The 21,497-nt window shown below is 48.1% G+C and overlaps 1 protein-coding gene across 1 annotated transcript in view; it reads left to right on the top strand.

Moving 5' to 3' along the window:
- Window positions 1-21,497, top strand: part of pde2a (phosphodiesterase 2A) — a 284,382-nt gene that overhangs the window by 167,808 nt on the left and 95,077 nt on the right. Inside the window, 2 exon segments of the mRNA XM_078222653.1 lie at window positions 9,228-9,339; window positions 17,103-17,142. Coding sequence (XP_078078779.1) covers window positions 9,228-9,339; window positions 17,103-17,142 — 152 coding nt within the window.

Here is a 21,497-nt window from a genome sequence, read left to right as displayed (position 1 = left end):
CAAGATTGTGAATGACACTAAAATAGGTGGGAAGGCAAGTGGTGAGGATGTCACAGAGTCTCCAGAGGGATATAGACAGGTGAGGTGAGTGGGCAAAAACATGGCAGATGGAATATAATTACCCAAGCGGGAATTCAGGAGAAACGTGTTTACCCAGAGAGTGGTCAGAATGTGGAACTTGCTCCCAACAGGGATTGGTTGAGGTGAATAGTGTAGATGCCTTTAAGAGAACTATTGCTGAAAAGAAAGGCATGTTGTCAAAGTTTTTCATCTTGCACTCATCAGGACAAATGCAAGATCGCCAATTTTCAAACGATAACAACAATTCATACTTCTGGAGAGAAAGGGTGCTGATTGGTTGGCAAGTGGACTCTGATTGACCAGGGTGTTGCCTCACAGATGATGTCGGGTTTCCAAGATGGCGCTGGAGCGAGGCGACTTCTTGCGAGCTGTGCCCAGCATACCCTCTAATTCTATTTTTTCTCTTGTTCTCTGCTTCTAAAACTCTCTTCTAACTCTTTTAGATTAAGTTGATCTTTCTCTACACCCTAGCTATGACTGTAACACTGCATTCTGCACTCTCTCATTTCCTTCTCTATGAACGGTATGCTTTGTCTGTATAGCGCGCAAGAAACAATACTTTTCACGATATATTAATACATGTGACAATAATAAATCTCGTCAAAGATTGGCCGGCAGTTCTCAGAGGCGGGACACCCTGTCCCTGAGGGGCAGAAATCCTGCCTCGTGCTTATTATCTCATTGCTGTGTGTGGGATCTTACTGTGCACAAACTGACTGTTCCGCTTCATAGAAACATAGAAAATTGGTGCAGCAGTAGGCCATTCGGCCCTTCGAGCCTACACCGCCATTCAATATGATCATGGCTGATCATGCACTCTCAGTATCCCACTCCCGCTTTCTCTCCACACCCCTTGATCCCTTTCGCCACAAGGGCCACGTCCAGCTCCCTCTTGAACATATCTAACGAATTGGCCCCAACAGCTCTCTGTGGGAGAGAATTCCACAGGTTCACAACTCTCTGAGCGAAGAAGTTCTTCCTCATCTCAGTCCTGAATGGCTTACCCCTTATTCTTAGACTGTGAACCCTAGTTCTGGACTTCCCCAACATCGGGAACATTCTTCCTGCATCCAGCCTGCCCAGTCCCATCAGGGTTTTATATGTTTCGATGAGATTCCCCTCTCATTCTTCTAAATTCCAGTGAGTACAAGCCCGGTCGATCCAGTCTCTCTTCATATGTCAGTCCTGCCATTCCAGGAATCAGTCTGGTGAACCTTCGCTGGACTCCCTCAATAGCAAGAATGTCCTTCCTCAGATTAGGAGACCAAAACTGCACACAATACTCAAGGTGTGGCCTCACCAAGGCCCTGTATAACTGCAGCAAGACATCCTCACTCCTACACTCAAATCCTCTTGCTATGAAGGCCAGCATGCCATTAGCTTTCCCCACTGCCTACTGTACCTTCAGTGACTGTTCCACCATGACACCCAGGTCACGTAGCACCTCCCCTTTTCTGAAACTGCCACCATTCAGATAATAATCTTCCTTCCAGTTTCTGCCACCAGAGTGGATAACCTCACATTTATCCACATTATGTTGCATTTGCTAAGTAATATATTATAGTCACTCATAAATCTGACCAATCAGCTAATTAGCAGCAATAACTTTGTTTTTTCCTGAACTGAGTGTGGCATCAAGGAGCCCGAACTGGAGTCAATGGGAATCAGAGGGAAACTCTCCGCTGGTTGGAGTCATACCCGGCACAAAGGAAGATGGGGTTGTGAAGGTTGGAGGTCAATTATCTCAGCTCCAGGCCATCAGTGCAGGAGTTCCTCAGGGGAGTGTCCGAGGCCCAACCATCATTGCCAGCCTTACCAATCTCATGTAATGATCAGGAACACTGGCCTGCTCGTGGGAGCACACAGCCCAAGCATGTCTCCTCCCTCTCCCACCCTGAATCACTAACCCAGCACAAACTAGGGATCAGATCGCGAGTCTTCTGCCTTTGCGTGGCTCTTCACAAGTGATTGGTTTAACTCTCTCTCTTTCTCACTGTTCCTCTCTCCATCGATCCCTCCTCACCCCTTCTCTCCCTATTTTTTTCCTTCTTACATTCTCATTCCTTCTCCCTTTTATGGTGTCTGTTGTTTAATCTTAAATATACGACCAGAAGAATGAGGAGCAGGAGGAGGCCATTCAGCCCTTCGAGCCTGCTCCACTATTCAATATGATCATGGCTGATCTTGTCTGAGCCTCAACTCCACTTTCCTGCCCGTTCTTAATTCCACAGATTCACGACCCTTTGACTGAAGTAATTCCTTCTCATCTCTGTTTTAAATCTGCCATCTCTTATCCTAAAACTATGGTTTCTCATTCTAGAATGTCCAACAAGAGGAAACATACTCTCTCTGTATTTACCCCGTCAATCCCCTGTAGCATCTTATACAACTCCATTAGATCTCCCCTCATTCTTCTAAAGTCCAGAGAGTATTGGCCCAAACTTTTCAATCTCTCTTCATACGACAAACCCCTCATCTCTGGAATCAACCCAGTGAACCTCCTCTGAACTGCCTCCAATGCCCCTACATCTTTCCTCAAATACGGGGACCAAAACTGTGCACAATACTCCAGGTGCGGCCTCACCAATGCCTTGTATAGTGGCAGCAATACTTTCTTACTTTTATTCTCTATTCCTTTAGCTATAGATGCCAACATTCCATTCGCTTTCCTTATTACCTGCTGTACCTGATAACAGTTTTCTGTGATTCATGCACAAGGACACCCAGATCCCTCTGCACCGAAGCATTTTGAAGTTTCTTCCCATTTAGACAAAAAAGTTGCCTTTTTATTCTTCCACCCAAAACTGATAACCTCGCACTTAAACTCCATCTGCCAGTTTCTGACCCACTCACCCAACCTATCCATATCCGCTTGTAAATTTCTTATTTCCTCATTGCAACTTGCTCTCTCACCTATTTTAGTGTCATTCTGCTATAGTACATTCTATCCCTGTATCCAAATCATTACTATAGATTGTAAATAGTTGGGGCCTGAGGACTGAACCCTGTGGCACCCCACTAGTTACATCTTGCCAACCAAAAAATGACCCATTTATCCCCACTCTCTGTCAGTTAGCCAGTCTTCTATCCAAGCTAATAAATTACCCCAAACCCCATGTGATTTTACCTTGTGTATTAACCTTTTCAGCATCTTATCAAACACCTTCCTGAAATCCAGCCAGATATATTACATCTACAGGAGCCCTATTATCCACTTGGCTTGTTACATCTTCAAAGAACTCCAGCAAATTAGTCAAACATGATTTACCCTTCATTAAACCATGCTGACTCTGATGGATTGCATTTTGACTTCCCAAATGTCCCATTACTACTTCCTTAGTAATGGATTATAAGTTTCCCAACGAGAGATATTAAACTAACTGGTTTATAGTTTCCAAATTTGTGTCTCCCTCCCTTTTTGAATATTAGCATTTTTCCAATCCACTGGGACCTTTCCCACATCCAGGGAATTTTGGAATATTCTAACCCAAATGGATCCACTATCTCCGCTGCCACTTCCTTTAAGATCCAAGGATGAAAGCCATCAGGCCCTGGGGACTTGTCTGTCTTCAATCCCAATCGCTTGTTCAGAACTTTATCCCGAGTGCTGTTGATGGTTTTAAGTTCCTCCTTTTCAACAACCTCTGCATTAGCTGTTAACTATTGGGATAGTTCCAGCGTCCGCATATCTGATATATTTCGGAGCTATACAGAGACAACACTTGTTCATAAATGGGACCGGGTTTATTTACAAGAGTTTTCACATATGCTTATAGCTCAGCTTCTAATAGCTTCTGTGGTGTCCGTTTATTTTGCTCCGATTCCACACCCAGGCTTAACCAGTCAAGCACAGTGAGCATCGATGAATTACCAGACTCACAAAGTCAAACACGGAACAACTGAACAAATGAACACCACATCTTTCTCTCTCGCCCTTTCCATATTCCTCTTTGTCTACACCTCTCATCTTCTCTCCTTCTCTCTTTCCTCTCTTGCTCTTTCTGTATGTCCCTTCACAACCTTCGCTGTCCCCTTCTCTTCCCCTCATGCTCTTCCTCACTTTGGCTTTCTCTGAATTTTTCCACCTTTCTCTCCCTATCTCCACCTCCTCTCTTTCAGTCTCCCTTTTGTTTGGCAGATCCTCTCAGAGCTGAAGAGGACACATTGATAGTTAATCTTCTCACAGAGAAACACTAAAACTGAACTGATTTAATGATTGCGTGGGTTATTAAAAACACAGAATCTCATCAAAGATCTGCGATGGTTTATCGAGCAGTGCCTCCAGGAACCGATTTCTATCTCTACCCAGCTCATACGGAGCAGTAATCTTTGCTTTCAGAGACCGTAAATGCTTGCACTCACCCATTGATTTATCCTGCTGTTCCAATGGTCTTCCATGATGAGCAGCGAGAAGATGTGAATGTTTGTAGCGGTGTGTTGTAATCTTGAGAATTATATGTTTGAACGTGAACCTTTATTCTTAGTCTTTAAATTAAGTTTAAGTTTTAGGTTTATTTATCAGTGTCACAAGTAGGCTTACATTAACACTGCAATGAAGTTACTGTGAAAATCCCCTAGCCGCCACACTCTGGCGCCTGTTCAGGTCCACTGAGGGAGAATTTAGCACGGCCAAAGCACCCTAATCAGCACGTCTTTCGGACTGTGGGAGGAAACCGGAGCACCCGGAGGAAACCCACGCAGACACGGGGAGAACATGCAAACTCCGCACAGACAGTGACCCAAGCCGGGAATCGAACCTGTGTCCCTGGTGCTGTGAGCAGCAGTGCTAACCACTGTGCCACTGTGCTGCCCATAAAGAAAATATGGAATGCTTCACGAATTTGTGTATTAACTGTCAACAGATCCCGGGTTACTGCATGCATGGTGCTGCTCCCATGCAGGTAGCTTGCTCTCTGAGTCCATTACTATGTGATTCTATACATCATACCGTGAGCAGCGCCAGGCTCCAGGCGCACATTAACCCTTGCTCTGCCAAGCACCTTTGCTTTACAATGGCATGCACCTAATATCACAACATGGTGAACTGTATTTTTTTTAATCCATTTGTGGGACATGGGCATCACTGGCTGTCCAGCATTTATTGCCCATCCCTAGTTGCCCTTGTTCAGAGGGCAGTTGAGAGTCAACCACATTGCTGTGGCTCTGGAGTCACATGTAGGCCAGACCAGGTAAGGACGGCAGATTTCCTTTCCTGAAGGACATTAGTGAACCAGATGGGTTTTTCCGACAATCGACAATGGTTTCATGGTCATCAGTAGATTCTTAATTCCAGATATTTTTTTCTGAATTCAAATTCCACCATCTGCCGTGGCGGGATTCGAACCCGGGTTCCAGAATATTAGCTGAGTTTCTGGATCAATACTCTAGGGATAATACCACTCAGCCATCGCCTCCCTGTGTATGTAAGGAAGGATATCCTTAAACGGTGAAGTAGAGGTTCATAAGAACATAAGAAATAGGAGCAGGAGTAGGCCATCTAGCCCCTCGAGCCTGCCCCGCCATTCAATAAGATCATGGCTGATCTGACGTGGATCAGTACCACTTACCCGCCTGATCCCCATAACCCTTAATTCCCTTACCGATCAGGAATCCATCCATCCGCGCTTTAAACATATTCAGCGAGGTAGCCTCCACCACCTCAGTGGGCAGAGAATTCCAGAGATTCACCACCCTCTGGGAGAAGAAGTTCCTCCTCAACTCTGTCTTAAACCGACCCCCCTTTATTTTGAGGCTGTGTCCTCTAGTTTTAACTTCCTTACTAAGTGGAAAGAATCTCTCCGCCTCCACCCTATCCAGCCCCCGCATTATCTTTTAATGCGGGGGCTGGATAGGGTGGAGGCGGAGAGATTCTGGACCAGTGTGTGAGATGAGAGAGTTGTCCTAGACGGAGAGGTTGGGTAAATTGGGTTTTTAATCTCTGGAGTTTGGGACAATGAGAGGTGATCTCATTGAAACCAACAAAATTCCAAAGGGGGTTTGAAAGGGTGGACACTGAGACATTGTTTCTCCTGGTCGGGGAATCTAAGACATGGGGGCGCAGTCTCAGGATGAGGGGCCGATCATTTGGGACTGAGATGAGGAGAAATTTCTTCACTCAGAGGGTTGTGAATCTTTGGAATTCTCTCCCGCAGAGGGTTGTGGTTCTCCATTGCTGAATATGTTTAAGGCTGGGACAGACAGAGTTTTGGTCTGTTGGGGTGTTAAGAGATAGAACAAAGAACAGTACAGCACAGAACAGGCCCTTCGGCCCACGATGTTGTGCCGAGCTTTATCTGAAACCAAGATCAAGCTATCCCACTCCCTATCATCCTGGTGTGCTCCATGTGCCTATCCAATAACCGCTTAAATGTTCCTAAAGTGTCTGACTCCACTATCACTGCAGGCAGTCCATTCCACACCCCAACCACTCTCTGCGTAAAGAACCTACCTCTGATATCCTTCCTATATCTCCCACCATGAACCCTATAGTTATGCCCCCTTGTAATAGCTCCATCCACCCGAGGAAATAGTCTTTGAACGTTCACTCTATCTATCCCCTTCATCATTTTATAAACCTCTAGAGAGAGAAGGCACGAAATGGAGTTGAAACCAAAGGTCAGCCATGATCCAAAGATGAGTAGGTTCGGTGGATTGGCCACGGTAAATTGCCCCTTAGTGTCCAAAGAACAAAGAACAGTACAGCACAGGAACAGGCCCTTTGGCCCAACAAGCCTGCACCAATCACATTGTCCTATATAGACAAACCGCTTGTATCCCTCTGTTCCCTATCTGTTCATATGTCTATCCAGATAAGTTTCATATAACTGCAAGATAATTTGCCAACTTTTATACTCAATGCCTCGTCCGATGAAGGCAAGCAATCCATATGCTTTCTCCACCACCTTTTCCACCTGTGCTGCCACTTGTAAGGACCTGTGGGCCTGTAGTCCCAGATCTCTCTGTCTATGCTCCTCATGGTTCTGCCATTTATTTTATAGTTTTCACCTGAATTGGATCTACAAAAATACATCATCTCACATTTATCCGGATTAAATTCCATCTGCCATTTCTCCGCCCAATTTTCCAGTCTATCTATATCCTGCTGACAATCTTCATCACGATCCGCAACTCCACCCATCTTAGTATCATCCGCAAACTTGCTAATCAGACCAGCTAGGTTTTCTTCCAAGTCATTTATATATATTATAAACAACAGAGGTCCCAGCACTGATCCCTGCGGGACACCACTAGTCATGATGTGGAGGTGCCGGCGTTGGACTGGGGTAAACACAGTAAGAAGTCGAACAACACCAGAAGACAAAGCGTAGAGGTGGAAGGGTTTTTTTCTGAATGGAGGGCTGTAACTAGTGGTGTTCACAGTAAGACGTCTAACAACAACAGGTTAAAGTCCAACAGGTTTATTTGGTAGCAAAAGCCACTAGCTTTCGGAGCGCCGCTCCTTCGTCAGGTGAGTGGGAATTCTGTTCACAAACAGGGCATATAAAGACACATACTCAATTTCCAAAATAATGGTTGGAATGCGAGTCTTTACAGGTAATCAAGTCTTAAAGGTACAGACAATGTGAGTGGAGAGAGTGTTAAGCACAGGTTAAAGAGATGTGTATTGTCTCCAGACAGGACAGTTAGTGAGATTTTGCAAGCCCAGACAAGTCGTGGGGGTTACAGATAGTGTGACATGAACCCAAGATCCCGGTTGAGGCCGTCCTCATGTGTGCGGAACTTGGCTATCAGTTTCTGCTCAGTGACTCTGCGTTGTCATGTGTCGTGAAGGCCGCCTTGGAGAACGCTTACCCGAAGATCAGAGGCCGAATGCCCATGACCGCTGAAGTGTTGCCCAACAGGAAGAGAACACTCTTGCAAGAGATAATACACATCTCTTTAACCTGTGCTTAACGCTCTCTCCACTCACATTTAAGACTTGATTACCTGTAAAGACTCGCATTCCAACCATTATTTTGTAAATTGAGTTTGTGTCTTTATATGCCCTGTTTGTGAACAGAACTCCCACTCACCCGATGAAGGAGCAGCACTCCGAAAGCTAGTGGCTTTTGCTACCAAATAAACCTGTTGGCCTTTAACCTGGTGTTGTGAGACTTCTTACTGTGTTTACCCCAGCCCAACACTGGCATCTCCACTTCTATGGCCAAGCCTGAATCTATCTCACTAGTTCACCCCTGATCCTGTGTGATTTAACATTTTGCACCAGCCTACCATGAGGGACCTTGTCAAATGCTTTACTAAAGTCCATGTAGACAACATCCCTTGACAATCATTTTTGTCACCTCCTGAAAAAACCCAATCAAATTAGTGAGACATGACCTCCCTCATACAGAACCATGCTGTTTGTTGCTAAAAGATGTGCAAGTTAGGTGGATTGGCCATGGTAAATTGCCCCTTAGTGTCCCAAGAGGTGTATGTCAGATGGAGACCACACACAACTCTTTAACCTGTGCTTAACCCTTTCTCCACTCACATTGTCTGCACCTGTAAAGACCTGATTACCTGTTTAGACTCGCATTCCAACCATTATCTTGTAATTGAGTTTGTGTCTATATATGCCCTGTTTGTGAACCAAATCCTGCACTCACCTGATGAAGGGACAGCGCTCCGAAAGCTTGTGCTACCAAATAAACCTGTTGGGCTTTAACCCGGTGTTGTGAGACTTCTTACTGTGTTTACCCCAGTCCAACCCCAGCATCTCCACATTACGACAGATGGATTAGCCATGGCAAACGTGTGGGGTTAAGGAGATGGGGGGGGGAGAGGGCCTGGGTAAGGTACTCAGAGAGCCGGTGCAGACTCAATGGGCCGAATGCCCTCTTCTGCACGTCGGGCTTTTATGATTCTGTGGTTGCGTTGAAGATTATTATCTGAGAAGGAAGAATGCTCAGGGTTACGGGGATTGGAACTCAGTGAACTGCACACTCTGAGAGCTGGTGCAGGCATGACGGGCTGAATGGCCTCTTCCTGTGAGGTGATAGCTCTGTGTGATGGAGCAGGATGGTGGGTCGACACGAGCTCCTATCTCTTGGGATCTTGTGAACCAATCACTGGAAAAATTGGGAAAATGAAACTGAGCGAAGTGAGTGAACTGTCCAATGGTGTGTCTGTTTTCTCTGTTGCAGCTTCACAGAAGTGGACGAACAGATAATCCAGCATTGTTTCCGTTACACAGCCACCGTGCTAACCAGCACCATGTCGGTCCAGAAGGAGCAGAAACTCAAGATTGAATGTCAGGTGACTTTCCGCATATGCTCAGAGATTCCATCGCTGTCCGTCCCCCCAAACCGCCTGGCCACACCCCTCCCCCACACCACCCACCATCCAGGACCTTTCCCTCGCTGGCACCCAGCTGGCAGGTCACGTGACTCTGAGTCAGGACAATGTGGGTTCAAGCCCCAATCCCCCTGACTACAAAATCCAGGTGGAAACTCACAACGCAGTGCTGAGGGAGTGCCGCACTGTCTGAGGGTCAGTACTGAGGGAGTGCCGCACTGTCAGAGGGTCAGTGCTGAGGGAGTGCCGCACTGTCAGAGGGTCAGTACTGAGGGAGTGCTGCACTGTCAGAGGGTCAGTACTGAGGGAGTGCTGCACTGTCAGAGGGTCAGTACTGAGGGAGTGCCGCACTGTCAGAGGGTCAGTACTGAGGGAGTGCCGCACTGTCAGAAGGTCAGTACTGAGGGAGTGCCGCACTGTCAGAAGGTCAGTACTGAGGGAGTGCCGCACTGCCAGAGGATCAGTACTGAGGGAGTGCCGCACTGTCAGAGGGTCAGTACTGAGGGAGTACCGCACTGTCAGAGGGTCAGTACTGAGGGAGTGCCGCACTGTCAGAGGGTCAGTACTGAGGGAGTGCCGCAGTGTCAAAGGGTCTGTACTGAGGGAGTGCTGCATTGTCAGAGGGTCAGTACTGAGGGAGTGCCGCACTGTCAGAGGGTCAGTACTGAGGGAGTGCCACACTGTCAGAGGGTCAGTACTGAGGGAGTGCCGCACTGTCAGAGGGTCAGTACTGAGGGAGTGCCGCACTGTCAGAGGGTCAGTACTGAGGGAGTGCCGCACTGTCAGAGGGTCAGTACTGAGGGAGTGCCACAGTGTCAGAGGGTCAGTACTGAGGGAGTGCCACAGTGTCAGAGGGTCTGTACTGAGGGAGTTCCGCACTGTCAGAGGGTCAGTACTGAGGGAGTGCTGCACTGTCACAAAGTCAGTCCCACAGCACTGTTCTGTCCAGTTATATGTTGATGTGTGGTAGAAGGGAGAAGGAGACGCCTGTACTCTCCAGCCGCAGGCGCAGGAGTGAACCGAAACGGTGACACCGGAGAGTCATGAGCAGCACGGTGTTGCTTGTGAAGGGCTGCTTGGCACGGAGATGGAGATGGAGATGGAGATGGAAGGCTGGAGCAGCCTCCCCTGGCAGTGCAGTGGGCAGAGCATCTGGAGCAGTGCAGCACTGTGGCAGCGTGTCTGGTGTACTGAACCTGCCTTGTGCACGTCACTCGGTAGGAATCAGGTTTTGTGCCAACGTAATTCCATGCTGGAATGACGCAGGTTGGGGAGCCTGGCACGATGCCAGCGGGCAGCTGGTTTAATTAGCATTCATGAGATGCAAATGGCATTCACGCCACCTGCCAATGGATGACCAACTGGCCCGTTGGGAGAATTGTTCCGTGACTTGACCTTGGCCGAGTTCTGACATTTTGGCTTCTGCCAGATTCTCCATTCCCGCCGGCACCATGAGACGGACAGAAGAATTCCGCTGTGAGTGGGTAGAGATTAGAGGAACAGGACAGGGATCAAGGGGCTGTGGAGGGATCTGAGAGCGAGGGTGAGGGTGTTCAAATCCAGCTGTTGACGGGCCTGTCCAGCTGCAGATGACTCAGCAGCAGGTTCACAGCTGCTGCGGATCCCACACAAACTCCTGATGTTAATTATGCCTGGGAGCGGAGGCAGAGACTGTCAGAGGCAGTTTGATTCTTGTGGCTGTCTGGAGATATCTCCTGTGGGCTGTGAGGACCCGTCTATCTCGGGGAAACTCGAAACCTTTCAGAAATAGACAAGATTCTCGGGTGACAATGAACAAGGAACAGTACAGCACAGGAACAGGCCCTTCGGCCCACCAAGCCCGTGCTGACACATGATGCCTTTCTAAACTGAAGACCCTTTGCCTCTACACGGAGTGTATCCTCTATCCCCGGCCTATTCATGTATCTGCCAAGATCCCTGTTACATACTGCTCTTGTAGCTGTTTCTACCACCTCTTCCGCAGGCCCCTTTGTGGTTTAGAGACCCCTCAAGTGGATAGATTGAATAGTCAGAGTCTTTTTCCCAGGGTACAAATGTCAATCTTTTTTTAAGGGATACGGGCTGGCCAGCATTTATTTTATAATGAGTCTGTGTCTTTATATGCCCTGTTTGTGAACAGAACTCCCACTCACCTGACGAAGGGGCAGCGCTCCGAAAGCTAGTGGCTTGTGCTACCAAATAAACCTGTTGGACTTTAACCTGGTGTTGTGAGACTTCTTACTGTGCCCACCCCAGTCCAACGCCGGCATCTCCACATCACAGCATTTATTGCCCATCTCTAGTTGCCCCTTGAGAAGGTGGTGGTGAGCTGCCTCCTTGAACCGCTGCAGTCCATGTGCTGTGGGTTGACCCACAATGCCGTTAGGGAGGGAATTCCAGGATTTTGAACCAGTGACTGCGAATTAACGTCCGATATATTTCCAAGTCAGGATGGAGAGTGGTTTGGAGGGGAACTTGCAGATGGTGGTGTTCTCATTTACCTGCTGCCCTTGCCCTTCTGGGTGGAAGTGGTCGTGAGTTTGGAAGGTGCTGTCTAAGGATAGAGTCATAGAGCCAAACAGGTTTACAGCATGGAAACAGGCCCTTTGGCCCAACTTGTCCATGCCGCCCTTTTTTTTAAACTCCTAAGCTAGTCCCAATTGCCCCCATTTGGCCCATATCCCTCTATACCCATCGTACCCATGTAACTGTCTAAATGCTTTTTAAAAGACAAAATTGTACCCGCCTCTACTACTACCTCTGGCAGCTTGTTCCAGACACTCACCACCCTCTGTGTGAAAAAATTGCCCCTCTGGACACTTTTGTATCTCTCCCCTCTCACCTTAAACCTATGCCCTCTAGTTTTAGATTCCCCTACCTTTGGGAAAAGATATTGACTATCTCGCTGATCTGTGCCCCTCATTATTTTATAGACCTCTATAAGATCACACCTCAGCCTCCTACGCTCCAGAGAAAAAGATCCCAGTCTATCCAGCCTCTCCTTATAACTCAATCCATCAAGTCCCGGAAGCATCCTAGTAAATCTTTTCTGCATTCTTTCTAGTTTAATAATATCCTTTCTATGATAGGGTGACCAGAATTGCACACAGTATTCCAAGTGTGGTGTTCCCAATGTCTTGTACAACTTCAACAAGACGTCCCAACTCCTGTATTCAATATTCTGACCGATGAAACCAAGCATGCCGAATGCCTTCTTCACCACTCTGTCCACCTGTGACTCCACTTTCAAGGAGCTATGAACATGTACCCCGAGATCTCTTTGTTCTGTAACTCTCCCCAACGCCCTACCATTAACTGAGTAAGTCCTGCCCTGGTTCAATCTACCAAAATGCATCACCTCGCATTTATCTAAATTAAACTCCATCTGCCATTCGTCAGCCCACTGGCCCAATTGATCAAGATCCCGTTGCAATCAGAGATAACTTTCTTCACTGTCCACTATGCCACCAATTGTGGTGTCATCTGCAAACTTACTAACCATGCCCCCTATATTCGCATCCAAATCATTAATATAAATGACAAATAAGAGTAGACACAGCACTGATCCCTGAGGCACACCGCTGGTCACAGGCCTCCAGTTTGAAAAACAACCTTCTACAACCACCCTCTAGTTTCTGTCAAGAAGCCTATTTTGTATCCATTTAGATACCTCACCCTGGATCCTGTGAGATTTAACTTTATGCAACAACCTATCATGCGGTACCTTGTCAAAGGTCTTGCTAAAGTCCATGTAGACAACATCAACTGCACTGCCCTCATCTACCTTCTTGGTTACCCCTTCAAAAAACAATCAAATTCTTTGGTGAATTGCTGCAGTGCATCTTGTAGATGGTACACACTGCTGCTACTGAGCGTCAGTAGTGGAGGGCGTGAATGTTTGTGGATGTGGTGTCAATCAAGCGGGCTGCTTTGTCCTGGCTGGTGTTGAGCTTCTGAAGTGTTGTTGGGAGCTGCACCCATCCAGGCAAGTGGGGAGTATTCCATCGCACTCCTGACTTGGGCCTTGTAGATGGTGGACAGGCTTTGGTGAGTCAGGAGGTGAGTTACTTGCCGCAGTATTCCCAGCCTCTGACCTGCTCTTGTAGCCACTGTGTTAATGTGGTGAGTCCAGTTGAGTTTCTGGTCAATGGTAACCCCAAGGATGTTGACAGTGGGGGATTCAGTGATGGTTACACCATTGAATGTTAAGGGGCGGTGGTTAGAGTGTCTCTTATTGGTGATGGTCAGTGCCTGGCGTTTACGTGGCATGAATGTTATTTGCCACTTGTCAGCCCAAGCCTGGATATTGCCCGGATCTTGCTGCATTTGAACATGAACTGCTTCAGTATCTGAGGAGTTGCGAATGGTGGGGACATAGGGTTACGGTAAAAGGGGGAACGTTTAAAGGAGATGTGAGAGGCAAGTCTAAAACCAGAGGGCATAGGTTTAAGGTGAGAGGGGAGAGATACAAAAGTGTCCAGAGGGACAGTTTTTTCACACAGTGGGTGGTGAGTGTCTGGAACAAGCTGCCAGAGGTAGTAGTAGAGACGGGTACAATTTTGTCTTTTAAAAAGCATTTAGACAGTTACATGGGTAAGATGGGTATAGAGGGATATGGACCAAATGCGGGCAATTGGGACTAGCTTAGGAGTTTAAAAAAAAGGGCGGCATGGACAAGTTGGGCCAAAGGGCCTGTTTCCATGCTGTAAACCTCTATGACTCTATGACTCTAAGTCTTTATGATGTGGAGATGCCGGCGTTGGACTCAGGTAAACACAGTAAGAAGTCTCACAACACCAGGTTAAAGTCCAACAGGTTTATTTGGTAGCAAATTCCATAAGCTTTGTTACTACATTGTCTGTATCTTTAAGATCTGGCTGGCTGTAGGGATTTGCATTCTAATCAGTATTCTGTAACTTGATTTTGTGTCTCTGTGCCCTGTTTGAGAGCACATTTCCACTCCATCTGACGAAGGAGCAGCGCTCCGAAAGCTAATGGCATTTGCTACCAAATAAACCTGTTGGACTTTAACCTGGTGTTGTGAGACTTCTTTCTAAGTCTTTGTACAGAGGGTGGTAAGTGCCTGGAATGTGCTGCCAGAGGAGATGGTGGAAGCAGATACAAGAGCCATGTGTAAGAGGCATCTTAGCAGATACATGAATAGGCCGGGAATCAAGGGATACGGACCACGTAGAGGCAAAAGGTCTTTAGTTCAGAAAGGCATCATGTGTCAGCACGGGCTTGGTGGGCCGAAGGGCCTGTTCCTGTGCTGTACTGTTCCTTGTTCTTTGTCATCCGAGAATCTTGTCTATTTCTGAAAGGTTTCGAGTTTCCCCGAGATAGACGGGTCCTCACAGCCCACAGGAGATATCTCCAGACAGCCACAAGAATCAAACTGCCTCTGACAGTCTCTGCCTCCGCTCCCAGGCATAATTAACATCAGGGGTTTGTGTGGGATCCGCAGCAGCTGTGAACCTGCTGCTGAGTCATCTGCAGCTGGACAGGCCCGTCAACAGCTGGATTTGGACACCCTCACCTTCGCTCTCAGAACCCTCTGTGGTTTCACCTCCCTCCCTATTATCCCTGTAACCCCACATGCATTTACCCTGCTAATCTCCCTGACAGTAGGGTCAATTTAGCATGGCCAATCCATCTAACCTACACATCTTTGGACTGTGGGAGGAAACCGGAGCACCCGGAGGAAACCCACGCAGACACGGGGAGAACGTGCAAACTCCGCATAGACAGTGACCCAAGGCCGGGAATTGAACCCGTGACCCTGGCGCTGTGAGGCAGCAGTGCTAACCACTGTGCCACCGTGCTGCCCAATAGTGGGGAATAAATATAAGTAGTGTTGTGATGAATATTAAACGTAGCACCCAGTAAAGAGCTCTGATCAAAGGTAGCTTGGAGCAGAGGGACATGCAGGAGGCTATTTGGCCCCTCTATGATCTAGTAAATCATGGCTGACCTCTGTCTGAACTCTATTTTCCCAGGATTCCCCAACCTGACAAACATCCAGCACTCTCACTTTGGATTCTGCCGCACCAAAGACTTTTTTGGGAGAGAAAGTTCCAAATGTTGCCTCACAGCGCCAGGGACCCGGGTTCGATTCCCGGCTTGGGTCACTGTCTGTGCGGAGACTGCACTTTCTCCCCGTGTCTGCATGGGTTTCCTCCGGGTGCTCCGGTTTCCTCCCACCCTCCAAAGATGTGCGGGTTAGGTGGGTTGGCCATGGTAAATTGACCCTATTGTCAGGGGGGTTAGCAGGGTCAATGCATAGGTTTATGGGGATAAGGCCTGGGTGGGGTTGTAGACAGTACAGCCTCGATGGGCCGAATGGCCTCCTCCTGCACTGTAGGGATTCTATGATTCTAGATTTCCACTTCCCCCGTCAGAAGAAATCAATTTTCCGTGTCAACCCTATCAAATCTCTTTGTGATTTTGTGCACAGGCATTGCCACACACATGTGCAGACACACCAGCACACACACACACACTCACACACACTGTCACACACACTGTCACACACACACACACTGTCATACACACACACACAAAAACTCACACACTGTCACACACACTCACACGCAAAAACTCATGCACACCCACACACACACACTGTCACACACACACACACACACACACACACACACACACACACACACTGTCATACACACACACACACACACTGTCACACACACACACTCACACACACACTGTCACACACACTGTCACACACACACACACACTGTCACACACACTCACACTGTCACACACACACAGACACACACACTCACACACACACACTGCCACACACACACTGTCACACACACACACACTCACACACACACACACTCACACACACTCACACACTCACACACACACACTCACACACACACACTCACACACTCACACACACACTCACAATTCAGTGTGATTAACATTACTAAACATTAAATGAGAGAGCGAGGCAGGTCATCAGTTGACTAGTGCTGGGAAATGTGTCCGTGCAAGTGTGAATGTGTGTATGAGAGTGAGTGTGTGCATGTCTGTGTGTGTCTGTGTGATTGTGTGTGTGTCTGTGAGTGTGTTTGCATGAGTGTGAGTTTGTGTGTGTGTGTGTGTGTGTGTGAGAATGTCTATGAAGAGAGAGCGTGTGTGTGAGTGTGAGTACCGGCCTGCCATTCTGTACCTGGTGACTGAGGCCAGCACTGGGGAAGTGCCCAGTGTCTCTAATGCTGAGTAATTGCTCCCAAAAGTTTATTTATTAGTGTCACAAGTAGGCTTACATTAACACTGCAATGAAGTTACTGAAAAAATCCCCTAGTTGCCACACTCCGGTGCCTGTTCGGGTACATTGAGGGGGAATTTAGCACGGCCAATGCACCTAACCAGCACGTCTTTCAGACTGTGGGAGGAAACCGGAGCACCCGGAGGAAACCCACGCAGACACGGGGAGAACGTGCAGACTCCGCACAGACAGTGACCCAAGCCGGGAATTGAACCTGTGTCCCTGGCGCTGTGAAGCAGCAGTGCTAACCACCCGTGCCCCCCTCTGCCAGGGAGAATCAGAGAGATAGAGAGAGGGAATCACCAGATGGAATAAGATCAAAGAGCTAATCATCTCACTGTGTGTCCTTTTTGCAAACTCTGGGTAAATGTCCAAACACCCATCTGTCCTGTTAAACACCCAGCTGAATGTTTTCTCTCTCTCTCTGCAGGCTTTGCTTCAAGTTGCGAGGAATCTCTTCACACATTTGGGTAATTAAACCTGTTCACCACACCCTCTGATCAAAGAGATGTGAAAAGAGCAAACCCACGGTTCCCAGCAACCTTGATCAGAGATGGAATGTTTCGGGAAATTCTGTGTTGGTCAACAAGGAGGAAACAGCCAGTTAGATCCGGGATGTCAGAGATAGTCCGAGGCGGTGGGGGTGGGGGGAAGGAGGGCTCTCTGTGTGGAGTTCCGTTCTGAATCCCACCAGACTTGCGTTGGATCTTCCACCTCGAGAAGCACTCAACCAATCTCCCTCTTCCAGCAACTTGCCAACTCAGGCCACATGTATTCCGGGAGGCTTTGTCACATGAACCCCCCCTCCCCGCCATGCCCAGCCTCCAACTGCCCCATCTCCCCTCCCCCACTCTTCCGCCGTTGATCACCTGACCCACCCATTCCCATGGTGTCTCCCAGCCAATAAGGAGAGAATGACACTCTTCATGAGCTGATTGGTTGGTTGATACCTCTAAGTCAAGAACAGCCATGTCTCCCCGTCTCCACCATTTTCTACTTCTTCTTATAACATTAAGCTCAGAATAATCCAATAAATTTTTAAAAACCAATAAATAATTTCTGTTCCCAAGAGAGGAAATGCTGGAAAATCTCAGCAGGTCTGGCAGCATCTGTAAGGAGGGAAAGGAGCTGACGTTTCCAGTCCAGGTGACACTTTGTCAAAGATAGGCCGCACTTGGAATATAGTGTTCAATTCTGGTCGCCACACTACCAGAAGGATGTGGAGGCTTTGGAGAGGGCACAGAAAAGATTTACCAGGATGTTGCCTGGTATGGAGGGCATTAGCTATGAGGAGAGGTTGGAGAAACTTGGTTTGTTCTCACTGGAACGACGGAGGTTGAGGGGCGACCTGAAAGAAGTCTACAAGATTATGAGAGGCATGGACAGAGTGGATAGTCAGTAGCTGTTTCCCAGGGTGGAAGAGTCAATTACTCGGGGGCACAGGTTTAAGGTGCAAGGGGCAAGGTTTAAAGGAGATGTACGAGGCAAGTTTTTTTACACAGAGGGTGGTGGGTGCCTGGAACTCGCTGCCGGGGGAGGTAGTGGAAGCAGATACGATAATGAGTTTTAGGGGGCATCTGGACAAATACATGAATAGGATGGGAATAGAGGGATATGGTCCCCGGAAGGGTAGGGGGTTTTAGTTCAGTCGGGCAGCATGGTCGGTGCAGGCTTGGAGGGCCGAAGGGCCTGTTCCTGTGCTGTAATTTTCTTTGTTCTTCTTTGTTCATTGTTCTAAAAGGCATAGAAAGTGGGAAAAAATTATACTGCGGGGGGAGGGAATGATAGGTGAGTCATAGCCACAGAAACCAGGGGAAAGGCTGCTAATGGCAGCCCACAGAAAGAATAAAGGGTGTGAATGGCCAAACAGCAGAGAAGCTAAAATTAGAAGGTAAACTGTGACAGATGAAGAAGTGGGGGAGGGGGGCGGTGGGGAAGAGAGAGGTAAAATTGAGAAAAGGGGGGAAAGGGGAAGTAAAGGGGGAGAAAAGGTAAGAAAGACAATCAAGAAATAAAAGGTAGAGAACATTTAAAAATAAAACAGAATGAAAACAAAGGGGTGGAGGTGGGGTAGAGCAAATCATCTGAAGTTGTTGAATTCGATGTTGAGACGGGAAGGCTGTAAAGTGCCGAGCCGGAAGATGAGATGCTGTTCCTCCAGTTTGTGTTGAGCTTCACTGGAACACTGCAGCAGGGCCAAGGACAGACATGTGGGCACGGGGAGCAGGATCGTGTGTTAAAATGGCAGCAACCGGAAGGTCAGGGTCCTGACAATTTCTGCTAACCTTCTTCCTGGCTACTTTTGCAGGCTACAGATCCCTGGGGACCAATCTTCAATTCTCGGAGTCTCCGGGACAATCCTGGAGAGCTTTGGTAAACCATATTCACCCTCCACACCCCCGGCTCCTTTGGTGCTGGCCACCTTGATCGGGAGACCAGATTCCGGGGGTCTATCTGCAGGTGGGATGTTGGGGTAATGAGTTCATTCTCGGATGGTGAGCTGCCATCTTGAACCGTTGCAGTCCCTGAGGTTGTAGGTACACCCACAGTGCTGTTAGGGAGGGAATTCCAGGATTTTGACCCAGTGAAGGAACGGCCGATTTATTTCCTCGTCAGGATGGTGAGTGACTTGGGGGGGGAAGCTTGCAGGTGGTGGTGTTCCCAGGTCCTGCTGCCCTTGCCCTTCTAGGAGGTGGAGATGCTGGCGTTGGACTGGGGTGGGCACAATAAGAAGTTTCACAACACCAGGTTAAAGTCCAACAGGTTTATCTGGTAGCACGAGCTTTCAGAGCATTGCTCCTTCATCAGGTCCTTCATCAGTTGATGAAGGATCAGCGCTCCGAAAGCTCATGGTACCAAATAAACCTGTTGGACTTTTAACCCTGGTAGTGTGAGACGTCTTGTCCTTCTAGATGGTAGAGGCAATGGATTTGGAAGATGTTGTCTAAGGAGCCTTGGTGAGTTGCTGCAGTGTACCTTATAGGTGGGACACACAGCTGCCACTGTGCGTGGGTGGTGGGTGTCATGTGTTATTTAATATGTGACCTCCTTTTCCAGCACCCTATTACTGACACAGGCCTGCTGTGATTAGGCCTCTCTCTGGGAGATGCCGGGAGCTCTGTCATCTATTATATGATGCATTGTGTTTGTCAGCCTCATATTGTCTAATTTGTATTATTTTTGTTACCCTGCGCTGTAGCTGTCAAGAGGCAGATGGAATTTTATTTATTGCTCATGTTATGCTAATACCTTACCGCTCTGATAAAGAGTAACATCATTTCCATCTGATTGTTATTGAAAGCTGTTCATGTTCTCCCAGCCGCTTCGGGCTGTCTGCCTTTGATATTGTAGATTTCTCAAACCCTGCCTCCTCAGAGACACCTTGGCGTGGGCGCACGTCTTCACCACGAAGGAACCTTCCAGTCTCTTCAGAATCCAGGAGGCTGAGGGGAGATTTAATTGAGGTGTATGATATAATGAGGGGCCTCGCAAGTGGTGGTGGGGTGGGTGGCAACAGTGGCCTCGTGGTAATATCTCAGGACCAGTAATCCAGAGGCTCAGGCTAATGCTTGGGACAGGGTGGGGGGGGGGGGGTGCAGGGGGGATGGGGAGGAGAGGGGGGAGGGGGTGTGTTGGGAGGGTTGGGGGGAAGAGCAATATGGGTTCAAATCCCAGCACGGCAGCTGGTGGAATTTAAATTCAATGAATAAAATCTGGAATTGGAAGCTAATCTCAGTAATGGTGACCATCAAACTAATATTGATTATTGTAAAAACCCATTCACCAATGTCCTTCAGGGAAGGAAACCTGCCGTCCTTACCCGGTCTGGCCTACATGTGACACAGTAAGAAGTCTCACAACACCACGTTAAAGTCCAACAGGTTTATTTGGTCGCACGAGCCACTAGCTTTCGGAGCGCTGCCCCTTCGTCAGGTAAACCTATTGGACTTTAACCTGGTGTTGTGAGACTTCTTATTGTGTTTACCCCAGTCCAACGCCGGCATCTCCACATCATGGCTACATGTGACTCCAGAGCCACAGCAATGTGGTTAACCCTTAACTGCCCTCTGAAATGGCTGAGCGAGCCACTCAGTTCCAGGGCAATTAGGGATGGGGCAGTAAATGCTGGCCCAGCCAGCGACACCCACATTCCATGAAAAGAATAAGGAAATAGATAAATACGAAAGTATCCATTCCCATTAGCAGAGAGATCACTCGTCCAAAGATGTGCGGGTTTGGTGGATTGGCCATGCTAAATTGATCCTGGTGTCAGGGGGGTTAGCAGGATAAATATGTGGGGTTATGGGGATAGGGCCTGGTTGGGATTGTGGTTGGTGCAGACTTGATGGGCCGAATGGCCTCCCTCTGCACTGAAGGGATTCTATAATTCTATGAACCAGTGCCAGAGATTTAAAGTGATTGGCTGAATGGTGAGCGGGCAGTTGATTAATTTATGTCTGGAATTCGCTGCTCGGAAGGGGGAGTTGGGGATAGAGGCAGGAACCATCATCACATCTAAAATCTGCCCCTGAGGACTGACCTTCAGGGCTACAGGACAGGAACAGGAAGGTCCACTTGGACTGGATAACCCTCTGATCAGCAGAGACACGATGGGCAAAGGGGGATCCTCAATCTGTTGACTGTGCCAAGGTCTTTGTGCCTCTCTGGGTTGGCTGCTGGAAGAAGGAATGAGTCCCCTCCCTGAAACCAAGATGGGAAATTCCGTTTTCAAATCGGATCCTGTTATCTATCACTGTTGTCACAATGTGATATGACGTTACACGGTTACAACGGCCATTTGGGTGGGTCATTGGACAACATCAAG

This window comes from Mustelus asterias, chromosome 10, assembly GCF_964213995.1.
Source record: "Mustelus asterias chromosome 10, sMusAst1.hap1.1, whole genome shotgun sequence".
Taxonomy (NCBI): Eukaryota; Metazoa; Chordata; class Chondrichthyes; order Carcharhiniformes; family Triakidae; genus Mustelus; species Mustelus asterias.
The sequence above is the reverse complement of the archived record's forward strand: the minus strand, read 5'-3'. Positions and strand labels throughout refer to the sequence as shown.